Source organism: Lathyrus oleraceus, chromosome 6 (genome assembly GCF_024323335.1).
Source record: "Lathyrus oleraceus cultivar Zhongwan6 chromosome 6, CAAS_Psat_ZW6_1.0, whole genome shotgun sequence".
In the NCBI taxonomy this organism is placed as follows: Eukaryota; Viridiplantae; Streptophyta; class Magnoliopsida; order Fabales; family Fabaceae; genus Lathyrus; species Lathyrus oleraceus.
Genome location: NC_066584.1, coordinates 35,049,406 through 35,065,590, shown reverse-complemented (window position 1 = coordinate 35,065,590; position 16,185 = coordinate 35,049,406). Strand labels below are relative to the sequence as shown.

At 34.0% G+C, this 16,185-nt stretch overlaps 1 protein-coding gene and 1 non-coding gene across 2 annotated transcripts; both read left to right on the top strand.

Annotated features, from left to right (window-relative positions):
- Positions 1-266: 266 nt before the first annotated feature.
- Positions 267-373, top strand: LOC127099572 (small nucleolar RNA R71). The gene has a single exon (XR_007794062.1). It is a non-coding gene; the product is annotated as a small nucleolar RNA R71 (small nucleolar RNA).
- An 8,439-nt stretch (positions 374-8,812) lies between these two features.
- LOC127093170 (uncharacterized) lies at positions 8,813-15,974 on the top strand. The gene is made up of 11 exons (XM_051032070.1): positions 8,813-8,969; positions 9,116-9,243; positions 9,347-9,570; positions 9,967-10,075; positions 10,318-10,660; positions 11,224-11,293; positions 11,380-11,447; positions 14,500-14,615; positions 14,699-14,805; positions 15,109-15,245; positions 15,461-15,974. The coding sequence occupies exons 2-11, from the start codon at positions 9,163-9,165 to the stop codon at positions 15,697-15,699; spliced, it is 1,494 nt and encodes a 497-aa protein (XP_050888027.1). The 5' UTR covers positions 8,813-8,969; positions 9,116-9,162; the 3' UTR covers positions 15,700-15,974.
- The last annotated feature ends 211 nt before the right edge of the window (positions 15,975-16,185 follow it).

The window sequence follows — 16,185 nt, the reverse complement described above, 5'->3', positions numbered from 1 at the left end:
GTTCGACCTTAAGGGCTAAAGCGTCCATTTTCGCCTGCATCATGTCCATAGAGCTTATCTCATGTATTCCACCTTGGGTCTCCTTTTTCTCTATTGATGCTCGTTCATTTCCCCATTGGTAATGGTTTAGGGCCATATCCTCAATTAGGTCACAAGCTTCAGGGTAAGGTTTGTTCATCAGCGCGCCACCTGCGGCAGCGTCGATGCTCATCTTTATGTTATAATGGAGTCCATTGTAGAAGGTATGAACGATCAGCCATTGTTCTAGGCCATGGTGTGGACATACTCTTAACAACTCTTTGTATCTCTCACAAGCTTCAAAAAGTGATTCTCCTTGGTTTTGAGTAAATCTAGTTATTTGGTTTCGAAGAACAACACTCTTACTAGGGGGAAAATATCTAGCAAGGAATACTCTCCTAAGGTCTTCCCAGGTAATTATTGAGTTAGCTGGAAGTGAATCCAACCATGAACGTGCTCTATCCCTGAGGGAGAAAGGAAATAATCTTAAACGGATCGCATAAGGTGAAGCACCGTTGGATTTAAAAGTGTCGGCCAGTTGGATAAAGACTTTTAAATGTTGATTTGGGTTCTCAGTAGCGAGACCCGCGAATTGGTTCTGCTGCACTAATTGCAGTAAATATGGTTTTAGTTCGAAATTTTTGGCAGGAATGAGGGGGTTTACTATACTCGAACTAGGTTCCTCGTCAGAGGGTTGGGCAAATTCCTTAAGAGGTCTTCGGTCGCGATTCTCGGCCATAGCTTTCTTAATTCGGATGAGTAAGAGGCGTGTACGAGTGTAACGTTCGGGTTCCGCTAAAGGATATACTAAATTTCCGGTACTACGGGTTCTTCGCATTTACCAGCTAATAATGCCTTAGTCTAGACGCTGTAACAACATGGTACGAAATTTGACGAAGTTAGTCCCCGACAACGGCACCAAAAACTTGATCGCTGTATTCGCAAGTGCACGAATCGCGTCAGAGTAATATAAAAGAATATCGATCCCACAGAGACCAAATCGTCAATCTATCGATTACTATCGTTACGATGTTTATCTAAGGCGGTATAAAAGAGATATTGATGTTGCAAAATAACAGTAAATAAAGAAAATACTAAGTGCAGGTAAAGACAGGTTTGAATGTATTTCACGTCAGTTAAATGATGTTTCGATTGTCTAAATAGAACTACTCATGAGGCAATATTTTCTACTTTTGAAAAGAATCCATTTAACAGGAACTGTCGCTTTCGCGTATTCAGAACCGAGTTTACCCTTAAATTAAGGCCTTTTATTTTCACTTATAAAAGGTGCGCAGAACGCTAAAGTACTAAACTTATTTTTAAGAAATAAGACTCGTATACTTAGCTGAAAAGTGATTTTGATTTGGAAAGTTTACCCAAGGAGTTTCCTGACTTTAAATCTATCAACGCGTCCGAAAACAGTTTCAAAAATCGTTTTTCCTTAAAGTGATAAAAATTCCTAGTTAACTAAGCCAGGGTGCTTTCGCACTCCTTGAATAGTTAAAACTAACCAAGTTTGTTTCAGAAAACTTGAGTTAAAAATCAAAACAGCCTTTAAAGCATTTCTACAGAGTCAATATGTGAAACATCTCTTTAACCGCGATCATTACATTCTAACCTTTAAAAGATTCAACCAGACATGGTCATAGAAACAAACACAACGATATTGATCATGATGAAAAGTTGTTTTAGAATGTAAGGCGTAAAGAATAAGTAAAGCGTATAAAGTAATTAAAACGAGCAATAAAAATAATGGCGAGAAATTTAAATAAAGTAAAGACAATGACAGGAGTTAAATAAAGTAAAACGTGGCGAGAAATTAAATAAAGTAAAGACAATGACAGGAATTAAATAAAGTAAAGCGTGACGAGAAATTAAATAAAGTAAAGACAATGACAGAAATTAAATAAAGTAAAGCGTGGCGAGAAATTAAATAAAGTAAAGCATGACAAGTAAAATAAATAAAATCGATTAAATAAGAACCTGCTCCGAACGGAGGCTTTAATTATGGTACAAGGAAAATAAACCTTCGACTCTGAAGATAAAGACGACAGCAAAATCGAAGTGCTCCAACTCAATCTCACTAAGGTGCGATAACCCCCGATGTGACGGATTACCGCTTTTACAGATGATAAATATAGTCTTAGTGTTGTAAACTAAGTTGGATGATTTGGAAATGAACTAGAACAACCTATTTATAGAGGAATTCAGCAGCTTGCAAAGACCATGGTGCCCTTCAACTTCTCCTTAGTGGGAACGTGAAATACAAAGGTGGCGCCCGCCATGTGTGGAAATGGATAAGTTCATGTGATCGTGGCGGTTACCTCCTGGTTGAGGGCTCATGAGTCATGGCCTCTCCTATAACGGCCGCCATGCATAACACCATGTGTACAATATTTGCCAAAAAAACCCTAATTTTTGATCTTTTTGCTTCGTTTCTTCTAAAAGGGTCCCGAAAGAGCTAAATATCTGAAAATAACATAAAAGAGAGCATAACACAAGCAAACTGATAATAAAGACCTAATAAACATGTGAAATCCGAGTCAAAAACACGGTGTGATTCAGTGTGCTCAGTGCCCATAAAAAACGTGGTCGTTCTTTATATGAATCCTCTCAGTTGCTGAATACCTGTTCAACAACCTTTGTCCTTGCAATCCATGATTTCTTGTATGAGGGAGTATAATTATATTGTGCGACGATATGAGATATTATTATACTCACCTTCATTAACGGGTCCTTGTTAACAAGCGGTAAAATGTCTTGACGTATCAATTCATCGCTTAATTTTCGGTGATCATGTATAATATTTATGGCAGTTCAACTGTGAGGTGGCTCTATAGAAGCTATCTGCGAATAATCACTTCTCTTCCTGTGAGACGCAACCAAACGAAAGTTGCAAAGAACGTTACGACATTCAATGACATACGTTATTAAATTAGTGCATTTTACACTGAAGTCAGCAGAGTTATCCATGTGAAATTTTTTGATAGCTCGCACACATTCTTCTTTAGTGCGAAACCTGTCTCCTACTTTTAACTCACCCTCTGACCGCATATACAAGTTGTGAAAAAAAATCATTGGATGTGTCATCGTCATACAAGTCCATGTTTATCATATGTTAAGGGGAACAATATGCATGACTTGGAGGTAATGGCGCTTGATTATTGTTATATTCACTGTTGTTGTTCAACATATGATTGACTTGTGTCTCACTTTCTTCTTCTTCTTTGTCAATAATGTTGACTTCCGCTTCGCTTCATCTGAGTCTTCTACTTCAAATTCATCAGATTCAACTTGATCAATCATCTGAGATTGTTGAGATGGTAAGGTTTATTGAAGAGTACTATATAACTCAATAGAGTTGAAACCAAATCATGCTTTTAATTAGTTTATTTTTATTTCCCGAAGGTAGTGGTTCTACTATGCATGTTATATATTTACCTTTATTAAGACATGTAGATAAAACAAGAAGTTATAGTTAGGGGTCCGCTTGTTTGGCTTATTTGTATACCTCTTTCTGTAAAAGTACGCACAAAGACACATTTATATTTTATGGATGAGCTGATTTTCTCCAAGCATGAGATTGGTCCAGACTACTGTCCCTAGCGCCCATCAACCACAACCTGTTCACATTCCTGTTCGCACCAATATGGGCATGTCTTAAGTGACGTTGTGATGCCAACCGAAGAAAAACTAACTCATAATTTTATGGCTTGGTACAAATCAGTTGGATTTGAGTTCCTTGCCGAGGATATGTGCCTATACGACCCACATCAAGTCACTTACACACAATAAGGTTCAACATATAACCCCCCACAAAATTATCAAACAGGTTACTCATAACTCCCTATCCAACAAAATTATCGGCCCACAAACAGACAAACCTACGACCTTAACATGCCAACCACCCAACCACAATACCAAGAGCATACACTGTACCACCGCCAACAAGATGATCAATCAAGACACCCAACATAGATATGCCTAACACACATCACTCTACCATAACCGCCATAGCCAAAACACTCAGCGATTATTTAACCCCAATCGTCCTTCCTATTATACCCAAGAAGCCCAAACATCACAAACCAAAACATGCAACAAACAGATGGCTACCAAACACCACAACAACCATTTCAACCTTTCCACAACAAATCATTCATACTAATATCGCCCTTTAATCGTCTCGGTCACACCCCAATAACCCAAATACACCCCTAACCACTCTGGCATGGGTCACAAACTCAACTATGGCAGTAACACTTCATTGCATACACATGACTTTGTGTAATTGACTGGATATCTTAAGGAATCCGCTGCAGGTGATGTTGATGTTCATGAGTCCTTAAATTCTCAAACACCTGGGGTAAACCAACAACGTGGGTTAGGGCCATGCGTTCAAACAGCTAGGGGATATGGAACCAGAGGTCGGTTGGGTCATCCCAGTCAACGACATTAGTATTTTTGGTTTTCGTATGTAAATGCAACATAATATTAATATTTTTGATTTCGACTTTTATATAAAATGTCAATTATTATAAAAAAAATAACATAACATACAATAGTGTCAATCGAATTGGCAATTGTGCTTAAAACTTACACACATGCGCTAATTGGGTTGACATCACTAGGTGCAGAAGCCAATCTAATTGACGTCACCTCTTTAAATTAGAGAGCAGTCGCCAATTGGTCTGCCACCAATGCTTTGACGTGTTTTTTTTGGAAAGCGGGGTAGTTTGAAAATTTATCTGAAATGTGAGTTATTTTGGGATTTTTTTGAAAAACTAGGTTACTTGGGTAAAAGAATTCGATTTATGAGAGATTCCACTTTAAGATAAAAGGAAAATAAATGAAGATTATGACACTTGCGATAGATTATCGTGTTTATTGTAAAAAGGATATCCATCTCAACAAACACAAAAATTCAAGATATTCGTCGTTTTCAAACCTTGAACTAAGTATTACTATCTCCGTCTCATAAAAAGTGTTTTAGTTGTACTTTTTCCCCGTCTCAAAATAAATATCTATTTATCATTCCAATGCAAATTTCTTATTACTTTTCCTATACTATATCCCTATTTATTAACTTTCACTTATTTAACTACTCCACTAACTAAAATTAATAAGTGTGTTATACTAAATAATACAAATTTTATCATTAAAATCAACACATCTAATTATTTTTTTAAGAATCGTGCCTAACTAATATAAGACACTTATTATGATACGGAGGATGTATAACTCAGTCGAAACAAAGGTAGATCAACCAATGTTACAAGAAAAATTATTAACATAAATTATGTTAAAGTTTTGTTCAAGAGTTTGGAGGGAAAGAGATATGATGACTTTAGAAAAAAAGAAAGGAGTAATGAAAAAAATAGTAAGTGTTTCTTAGGAATTTTACCCATGCCCATATCCTATAGTCACAAACTTTGACTCATCCATACTTATTACCATTGACTGATGCAATTCTCACCCGTCCAAACTGATTAATATGTAAGATCTCTAATGGTTTGAAAGAGGAAACAATATGTTTAGATCGAAAATAAGTTTCCATAAGTTTTTTCTTTTTGGCATGTCTCACAAAGAGCGTTTGATTGATACTTTAGATCAGGTAACCTCTCATAAATTAAATTTTATTAAGCTTAGAGATCAATTTTAAGCTCATGTGTCATAATCGTTTGTGCCACATTCATTACTCTTTGTTCACTGACATAATGCACCCACCTATTGTTTTTGAAGGTTAGATAACTTGATTTTATAAATATTGTTTCCACTTGTTCCACTAGATAGGACAAAACCATATATTCGACTGTCGGCCTTATAAGACATTTGATTAAAGAAAACATCAAAATCAATGCCGCTTAATTGAATTATGCTTAGTATATTATGCATTAGTTTTTCAACTAAAAACACATTAATATTATCGATAGAGGGAATGGAGTAATTACGTTTTGTGTTAGATCTTATGATCTTGCCCTTATGGATTCCTCGAAATCCCACGAGTTCTCCGTCTTTCATATTGAGGTTTTGGAACACATGTCTTTCTCTCGTCATGTATCTTTAGCATCCAATGTCTAGGTACCAAGAGTGGTATTTTAACTTGGTTGCTATAGAGATCTCATCTTCATCATTATCATCATATGTTATGTCATTGTGTTCCACGCCAAGGGATGTTAAGGCCATTAATGCAACATTAGCATGTTCGTCTTATTTGTCAAATGATTCATAATATTGATCTCATATGCATATAAGACCTTACTTATTTCCTTCAAATACATTCTTCACGTATCTCTCATTTTCAAGCTATGTACACTCATATTTGAAATGTCCATGCTCTTTTCACTCATAAAAATTACCTTCTTGCCGATTTCCTTATTGTCTCTTGGATCCTCGAAATATATTAAATTCCTATTGGAAAATTGTTTCTTCCTTCTGGCCCATAGATGACATTTACGCGCTGATGTCAAAAGCTCATCATGTCCTAATGTTTATGCATCATCTTCATCTTTTGATTTTTTCGCTTACATAGCCTTGCCTTTTTACATTTAGATTTTAAAATAATATAGTTTGATTTCTATGAGGTTCATCTTAATACATATTTATCTCATGACTTTGATGAGAGCTAATGAGGTATTCAAGAGCTAAATTGTTTATATTCCTTGCTTCTTCAATAACTATTACATTTGGGTTCAATTTCTTTGTTAGTTACCTAACGATTTTCTTGACACAATATCTTTTGTTAAACACTTTGAGACTAAATATTAAAGTTTCAAATCTATAAAATATGGTCTACATGTTTTCATCTTCTTTCATTTTGAACATCTCATACTTCTTTATCAAAGCATTCACTTTGGATTTTCCACTCATTTGTTCCCTTTATAGCTCAAATATAGTGAGTCAAAGATAGTTTTTGCTGATTCAATTCACTAATCTTATTATATTTCTTGAAAGAAAGGGAAATTACAAGAACATTTTTGGCTTTATGATACAACTTATAAATTTTCTCTTGAGAATCATCTATTGCAAAAGGATCAACATTCTTTCGTTAAACATTTTTAGAATATTCACAAACATCACATACAAGTTTTCATAAATTTAGTTCTTGAGATATAAATAAACTAAAAGATTATATTTCTGATACTCAAATATTTCTCCATCAAATATTGAAAGTTTGAGAGTAAGAAGTATTGACTCTTTCAGTATTATCATGATTAACTGTGCTTTTTTCAAAGATGTTTTACGATTAAATGTTTAAGATATTGAAATTCTAACGGCAAAGATAAAAAAAATACAAAAACAAGAGAAAATAAGAGATTTAAATTATGTTTACCAATTAAAATAATTTTGGTTGATTTTAAAAGAAACTCAAATTAGGGATGCCAACGGGACTGTGAATGTTCAGAGGATGCTTCATCGTTCCCGCTCCGTCCTCCAATGTTTTCCCATCTTCGTCCCCAATCTCCACCATGTGAGAATATTTTTCTCCATCCCTATTCCCACGGAGATAGAATCTTAAAAAATATTTTCTATACCTTTCAATAAAAATTATGAGACTAGTATTTCGTTATATATATATATATATATATATATATATATATATATATATATATATATATATATATATATATATATATATATATATATATATATATATATATATATACAAAAAAAAAACAAAAGCATTTGCAGTTACGAAAACATAACCACTAATTTATTAATTGAATAAAAAAAGTTTTTGATAGAAGAATTGTATATATAAAAAAAAACAAAAGCATTTGCAGTTACGAAAACATAACCACTAATTTATTAATTGAATAAAAAAAGTTTTTGATAGAAGAATTGTAAAGTTAAAGAGTAATTATCATAACTAATATGAACAAAAAAGAGAAATTATTGTGATAGTGATGAAAATAGAAGAAATGAGGAATGAAAGAGAAAAAAGAATTGAGAAAAAAAGAAGTGGTAAGAGTGTGTAATGAGTGTACTTTTTAAAATTTATCAATACTTCAATAGTGAAACAATATATTATACAATATAAAAATAAAACAAAATGATATGAAAATGACTCTTCATTTTCTAATGTATTAATTAATTTTTTATTAAAAAACATATAAAATCATACAATTATAAATTATATAATATATTATATATAAAAATTAAAAAATATAATCGAAGATTCCATAAAGCAGATAGTACTTCCGTAAACTACACTCCATAGTGTCATCTATAGTGTCACGATAAAAACTTTTTCCTCCATCTCTATCTCTATCTCTATATTTTTTTCTTCGATTTCATAGCTTTGAATATATAATTTCAACGGAAATTTGTTAAATTTAAAAAGAATGGTGCTAAAAATCAATCATATATATTTTTCTACCTATATAAATAAAACGATTGAGAGTAATATAAGATAATCTTGTTTTTTTATATTTTTTATATATTTAATTGAAATATATTGACAGTGTAAAAAAATTTTACACCGCCAATTAATCTTATACGTTGAATATTAAAATAAATTTGACTTTTATTTTAAAAATCTATAAAATAATATAAACGGATGCTGATGATGAATCGAGATTGTAAATCTTTTTACACTAACATTACATATTAATTAATCCCATTTTTTATATTAATTAGAAGTGTGTTTTTAAATTTAAATGCTGTTTAAAACAAATTTCAACCAACCAAAATATATTTAAAAAAATAAAAATTTTAACTACACACTGTACCAAATAAAAAACAAACAAACTTCAAATAATTCCGTATATTATTATTATTGTTTTTTTTGATAAATATTTACAACCCTAATTTAAAACAACAAAACTCATCGGTTTCGCCAGCTCTGCTCCTGTATCGGAAAATACAAGTCGCACTGAACTCAGCTTTGCCGGAGTAAGCCAAAGCTGACCCAGAAACACCGCGGAGTTGGTCGTAAGACGTCATAAACAGTGAGAAATCCGTCCATATTTTTTCAGATTTTCCTTGATTCCATTAATATTTGCTTATATTGCTCGTCACTATTACTGTAACTATCTTTACTTAGTTTTATTAATTTTTTTTTGTTATGCTGAATATGAATAACTGCGTCGCACAGGAAAGGAAATAGCTTTTTCTGTTTCACTATTGTTCTTCCCCGTGGCAATGGATTTTGAATCAAATTACGATATTGCCGCCACCGCCGAATTCATTCGTACTCACAAATTCACCAGAGTTGCTTTACAGGTAAGTCCCCTTTCCTCAAATTGTAACCTCCTTTTAGCATAGGTTAAGACCTTGAAGTTTTCTTATTTATATTGATTGCAATGATTTTCTGTGTGAACTGCAGTTTCCAGATGATCTTCTAAAGGATTCAACAAGAGTGGTCCGTGTTCTGCGAAAGAGGCTTCAATCATTGAGAGAATCGGATACTACAGGAAGCGGGGATGAGAGAGACATTGGATTGTATGTGATGGCCGATACAGCCTATGGCAGTTGTTGTGTGGATGAAGTTGGAGCTTCACACATTAATGCTGATTGTGTCGTACATTATGGACATACATGTTTTAGCCCGTGAGTAACAATTTACTTTTTTTTTTTTAGTCTTGAATTCCGGCATATTTTGTATCTTTCTTTTCTCATATCTTGTTATGAAGTGTGGAGATGTACTTGATATAGTTATAGGTTATAGGTTATAAGTTATAACCATCCGATTATGATACCGTCTAGTCATTTTTGTTGTTATAAGGTGTATAGCATATTAGTATGATCTATATTTTAATGTGGAAATTGCATGGTTTGTGAAGTTCTTTTTGGATTCAATTAATTCCTTGAGTACCTCTTTTCAAAAGTAAGTTCTCACTTACCGTTTCTGGGGTAACAATTGATTGCTATTTAATTTTTCATGTTGTTTATGGGTTGCGATTGTACTTCATGTTCTTTGGCTGACGTGCTCTTTTCTCTCTACAGGACAACAAGTCTACCAGCTTTTTTTGTTTTTGGTAAGGCTTCCATCGGCATAGCTGATTGTGTTGAAAGTGTATCACAATATGCGCTGGAAAATAGCAAGCCTATCATGGTATAGAAAATAAAATAGCTGCAACTGTCATGTAATTTATTAAGGGAAAATTTCGTGAATATTTATTAGTTTCCTTTTTCACATGTTTACAAAGCTTAGTTGGCTGATCTACTCAATTGTGCATGCAATATATATCATATTTGTTCTTCTGCAAGCCTAGGGTAGACAAGCTTAAGGATATATTTATCGAAATAGTTTTCTTAATTTATATGTTTTTTGGACCATTTGTTCTCCAACTGTAGGTTCTTTTTGGGCTGGAATATGCACATTCAACACAGCAGATTAGAAAAACACTGTTAGAATCGTCAACATCTTGCAGATCTGACATAAGCTTTGCCGATGTTCCATCTCCGTATATGTTTCCATCAAAAGATTCTAAAAAATTAAATGGGCCCCAAGAAGCAGTTTGTGGTTGCAGTAATAATTCCAATTCTGATGAGGCAAGTGGAACTATATATAGTATTGGAGGTTTGACTTGGAAATTACCGGAGGGACAAAAGATGGAAGACTACTTGCTCTTTTGGATCGGACATGATAATGCTGCTTTTGCAAATGTTGTGCTAACATTCAATGCCTGTGAAATAGGTTAATAATTTACCCCTATCTTTTCTGAAATTTGTCCTAATGTGTATATTTTCATGGTTATGTATTTTTATTTTTTTTTAAATTGGGAAGGGGGAAATTGTTATTAATTAAAGTGATACCAATGGTCACTTTAAAATCGTCCCCGAGTGATTTGATCTACTGTCCTTGAGGTTACAAGGTCAAACTCTTACCACTACATCTCATGGACTCACGGTTCTCTCTACTTGCTACAATATATAGATACTTATCCTACTATTTCGACTTCAAGGGACCTTTACACGTTTGCATGAAGTGATTATATCAATTACTCCACCTGATAAGTTGACTTAAATTCGTTTGCTTGAAAATGTGGTATCTTTTATCTTGATATGATTTGAGGAAATTCGTAAAAGAAATATCAGCAAAAGGATTTCTTTTAGGAAGATAATATCCCCAATATTATCGTATTGTTTGAAGCAACTTTTGTATACCCATATCATGTATCTACTATGAATGCACCTTGACTCTTTCCTGGTATAGATTCTTTTTAGGTATTGCTTTAACAATGATGCTATTGGTTTTAGTCAGGTATGATGCAACTAAAAATCAAATGGTGACAGATTTGTCACAACAGAGAAGGATTCTTAAACGCAGGTATGCATCCCAATATGAACACACTATCCTTTTGAAAACCATCTTATGTCTTTGAATATTACTAAGTTCAGTTGAGAACTTTGCAGATATTACCTGGTGGAGAGGGCTAAGGATGCTAATATTGTTGGAATTCTGGTTGGAACTCTTGGAGTTGGTATGTTTTATTGTTAGTTTTTTCTTTTTTTCTTGGATAACTAGTAAGAGACCCGTGCGTTCGCACGAGTCGTGCAATTTTGTTATAAATAGTAAATAAATATCGTATAGTGATAGTTAAGAAATGTATATAAAAGATATACAAATTAAGTAGTTTTGATCTGTCGGAAATGTATATTGTAGTAGAAAAAATAAATGAAATAATTAAATAGTCATCTACCCGTGCGTGGACACGGTCGTGCAATATCTTTATAAATAGTAAATAAACATAGTATAGTGATGATCAAGAAATGTATATAAATGATATACAAATTACGTAGTCTCGACCCATCAAAAGTGTATATTTTAATAGAAAAAATAAATAAAATAATTAAGTAGTCATTTATATGCACAGGTCGCGTAATGTTACTATAAATAGTAAATAAATATAATATAATGGTTAAGAAATGCATATAAAAGATATACAAATTAAGTAGAATGTAAAAAAAAATGCTTGATATATCTATGCCGTGAGCATCTGTCAAAGCAAAGAGAGAGGGTCATTACGCCATAACAAAGAGAGAGGGTCATTACGGTGTTGCATTCCGTTGTTGTGCCAATGATTTATCTCACATCTATATAAGAATATCTATATGATATCTATATGGTAGAGACCAAGGGAAATCATGCATGAGCTCAAAAACTTAGGTCATTTAATGAGAAATCAATCCTTTGGTACCCTAAGAAGATAGATGCTAAGGGTATAATTGTCAATTGCGGAAATTTTCCTAATGTACCCCTCATTGGTTCCAAGGGGTGTATTAACTATATCCCTATGCTGGCTATGAGTCAATTTTGTCACCCTGTGTGGAAAACCCCCGAGGAATGTGACTTAGAAGGCCCCCTAAGGAATGTGACTTAGAAGGCTTCATCTTGCATAATGAAGATACCATACCCTAGAATCTGTTTGGAAAAATCACGTTGGAAGGGGAAGGAAAAGGTGCACGTAAGAGTAAATAAGTTGAAAAGGAAGGACCCTTCAGTCAAGGAGTCCTACACCCAATGGGTCAAAGAAAGAGTACAATTGATTGAGCTACCCTTTGAGATTGATCCAACTTCCCTTCTAAATGAACTTGACCTCAGCCCAGTATCCATTGATGAGGTCGATCGCCTTAAAGCGGCGGTTGCCAAACTTGAGCGAGACAAAGAGAGTTTGGAGTACCGTCTGTATGACATGACTTATGAAAAGAATCTGGTGAGCTATGGTCTTGAAGAGAGAGACAAACAACTTCTTGAAAGCTAAAAAGATCGACTGAAAGACTGAAAGAAGTAAAAGACAAAAAATATTGGGAGGATTGTTAGGCGTTGGGTTTAATCTAACCCTCCTCCAAATGTTTTCTGTCTTTTACTTCTCTCAGTCTGGATCTCCTTTTGGTTTTCAGGAAGCTGTTTATCCCTCTGTTCAAGGTCATAGATTCTTTTTGTCTCGCTCCAAGTTCTCTTTGCCTCGCTCCATGTTCTCCTTGTTTCGCTCAAGTTTGGTAACGGTCACTTTAAGACGATCGACCTCTTCAATGGATACTGGACTGATGTCAGGTTTATCTGAAAGGTAGGTTGGATCAATCTCAAAGGGTAGCTTAATCAACTGTACTCTTTCTTTGATCCATTGGGTGTAGGACTGCTTGACTGAAAGGTCATTCCTTTTTAACTTATTTTCTTACGTGTACCTTTTCCCATGCGCACGTGATATTTCCAAACAGATTCTACAGTATTCTCATTATGCAAGATGAAGCCTTCTAAGTCACTTTCCTCAGGTTTTTTCCATAAAGGGTGACCCAATTGCCTCATAGCCAGGATGGAGATATAGTTAATACACCCGTTGGAGCCAAAGAGGGGTACATTAGGAAAACTTCCGCACCAAATGATTGATTTCTCATTGAGGGACCTAAGTTTTTGAGCCCAGGCATGATTTTCCTTAATCTCTACCATATATATATATCATTGTATAGATGTGAGGCAAACCATTGGTACAACAACGGAATGCAACAGTGTAATGACCCTCTCTTTGCTATGGCATACGCTCACCGGCTATCAGGTTTTCACTATCGGACCACCCCTCATTTATATCTATGCTCTAGATGTCCAGTCCTGGACATACATGAGTGTGTGTGTTAAGAATTCCATATTGGACAATATATGACTCTGTGTTATTAAATAGCGGCACCATAGTTACTATAGCAAATATACATGGCGGTTCTTAGATTCACCGCAATGGTAAATATCGACCGATATTGCGGGTTTTTCTGCCGTAATCTGCTATAACAGCGCTGCAAAGCGGCCAATATGGTGGGATTTTGACTGTCTACCATGAATTACCATCCACCATCGACAACACTGATATGGCTTGAATATTATAAGCGGGGGCAATCCTCATCTGGTTTTGTAAGGTCGGGTTAGGTCCAACCACAATTTTAAAAGTTATATGGTGCACAAGTCATATTCTGAAACATGTATTAGTTATAGCAGGTGTGAATAATGTTACGATTATAATGTTGAACTGTTCATGTATATCTTTAAGTAATAGCTTATGCTTTTTGGTCATGTTTATTAAATAGTAGAGCTATACGGTAGCAGAATTTGAACAAATCGCTAGGGTTCAGTTATATGAAAATGTTGTCAAATAGCTGTTACAACACTATTGTGTAGTTGGATTTGAACAAACTGCTATTTACGTGATTTGCCATCTACAACACAGCTTTTCAGTTAGTTTGTTCGAAACACGATAGCAAAGCATCTATGGTTGAGTCCTTTACAGTTCAATGGCTGCTGCCTCAATTTTTCTAATTAAATGTTAATTTCAACACAATTGTCTATGCTTCAAATTCAAGGGCTCTTTCCTCGGGCTGTGTTAGAGATATTAAAAACCATTTGGCTATAAAAGAAAACTTAATAGCTAATGACTAATGGATCTCAGATAATTGATTCATGATAAATAACAAATGTGTAAATGATTTATTTTATTGTTTGTTTGCAATACAAATGGTATTAATTAATCATACTGGATTTTGATGCAGCTGGTTATCTGCATGTAATTAATCAGATGATGGAGCTAATTACTGCGGCAGGCAAAAAGGCCTACACTTTGGTTATGGGAAAACCAAACCCAGCTAAACTTGCGAACTTTCCTGAGGTGAAGTTTGATTCATTCTTAGTACATATTTCAGCTTTCTGTTTATTTCCGAAAGTTTATTGATATTATTTTTTCCACATCAGTGTGATGTTTTCCTGTATGTCTCTTGTGCCCAAACCGCTTTACTGGATAGCAAAGAGTATCTAGCTCCAGTTATTACTCCCTTTGAAGCAACAATTGCTTTCAACAGGTACCATGTCACAAGGACTCATACCTATCTATTAGTTTCACAAATTTTCTCTTTGTTTGTGTCTTTCCTAATGATTGATAAGATTTTTGTGATCAAATTTCAATCTTTATGATTTCTACATGTAACGCCGATGGTTATTGCAGTCTTTATTGACATCTATATCTGAGTTAATGTGAATATACATATCTCACTTCTTTCCAAAAGATTTATATTAATGTGAATATACATATCTCACTTCTTTCCAAAAGATTTATGATATGCCTTTCTTAATTTCTGATGCTTATTGTATTAATCTATTTTCAGGGGAAGCCAATGGACAGGTGCCTATGTAATGGGATTTGGAGATCTAATTAATCTTCCTCAAGTACAGGTTGGAAACCAGGAAGAAGCACGGTTTTCATTCTTAAAGGGTGGATATGTCCAAGATTTTGAAAATCAAGGTACTTTATATTTCTTGCTTCTACTTAAAGTAACATTGTACAGTAACACCATGATTTGGTTAAAACCCAAATACCCACTGAATATTAATGGGAAAACTGTTATTAACAATGGTGCTACCTTATAGACATTCATTTCAATTTTAATTCCAACATATTGGAATATCTAAACCTCATGTCGCAAGCAATCACTAAATCTGTTTCTTGTATCTCATCAGAAAATGTTGAAGAGGAACAAGAAGATCTTGCGTTAGCAAATGCAACAGAGAAGGCACTGCAGTTGCGGGACAACTGTAATATCCTAATCAAAGGGGACGCTAAATCAGGAGCAGAATTTTTTGCAAATCGAACTTATCAAGGTCTGAATATACCCGATGAGAACACCACCCCGCAGCCATTTGTCATAGGAAGGAAAGGAAGGGCAGCTGGGTACGAGGATGAGAATAACAAACATTGAAATTTATGATAACTGGCTCAATGATGTATTCTTTGTTTTGCATTTGATTGTAATGGATGAGAATATGTGAAGGGAAAGAAGAGCATAATGATTGTTATGTGAGGCTAGTGAGTTAGAATCAACTCTCATGTATTTTTTTCTTATTTATTTCTCTATGGAATTAGAAAGATTTTTGACAAAATAAAACTTCCAAACTGAGTTATGTATACACAGTTGTAAACATAAACATCACAATGCAATCGCTCAATTAATAATAGTCATCATTTAACATTTTATATATTTTCATGGAATATTTTAACAATTAAGTTAATTTTATTAATGTGATGTGATAAACTAGGTAAAGTTGTTATGAACAAGACAACCAAATTGAACTTTAATTTTTTTGAAGTTATGATTTTTGTTTTTGAAATATTGATATTCGACTTTGTGACCGATTAATCTAAGACCAACCGTACACATGCGAGGGCCTTATTTAAAATTAGAGCA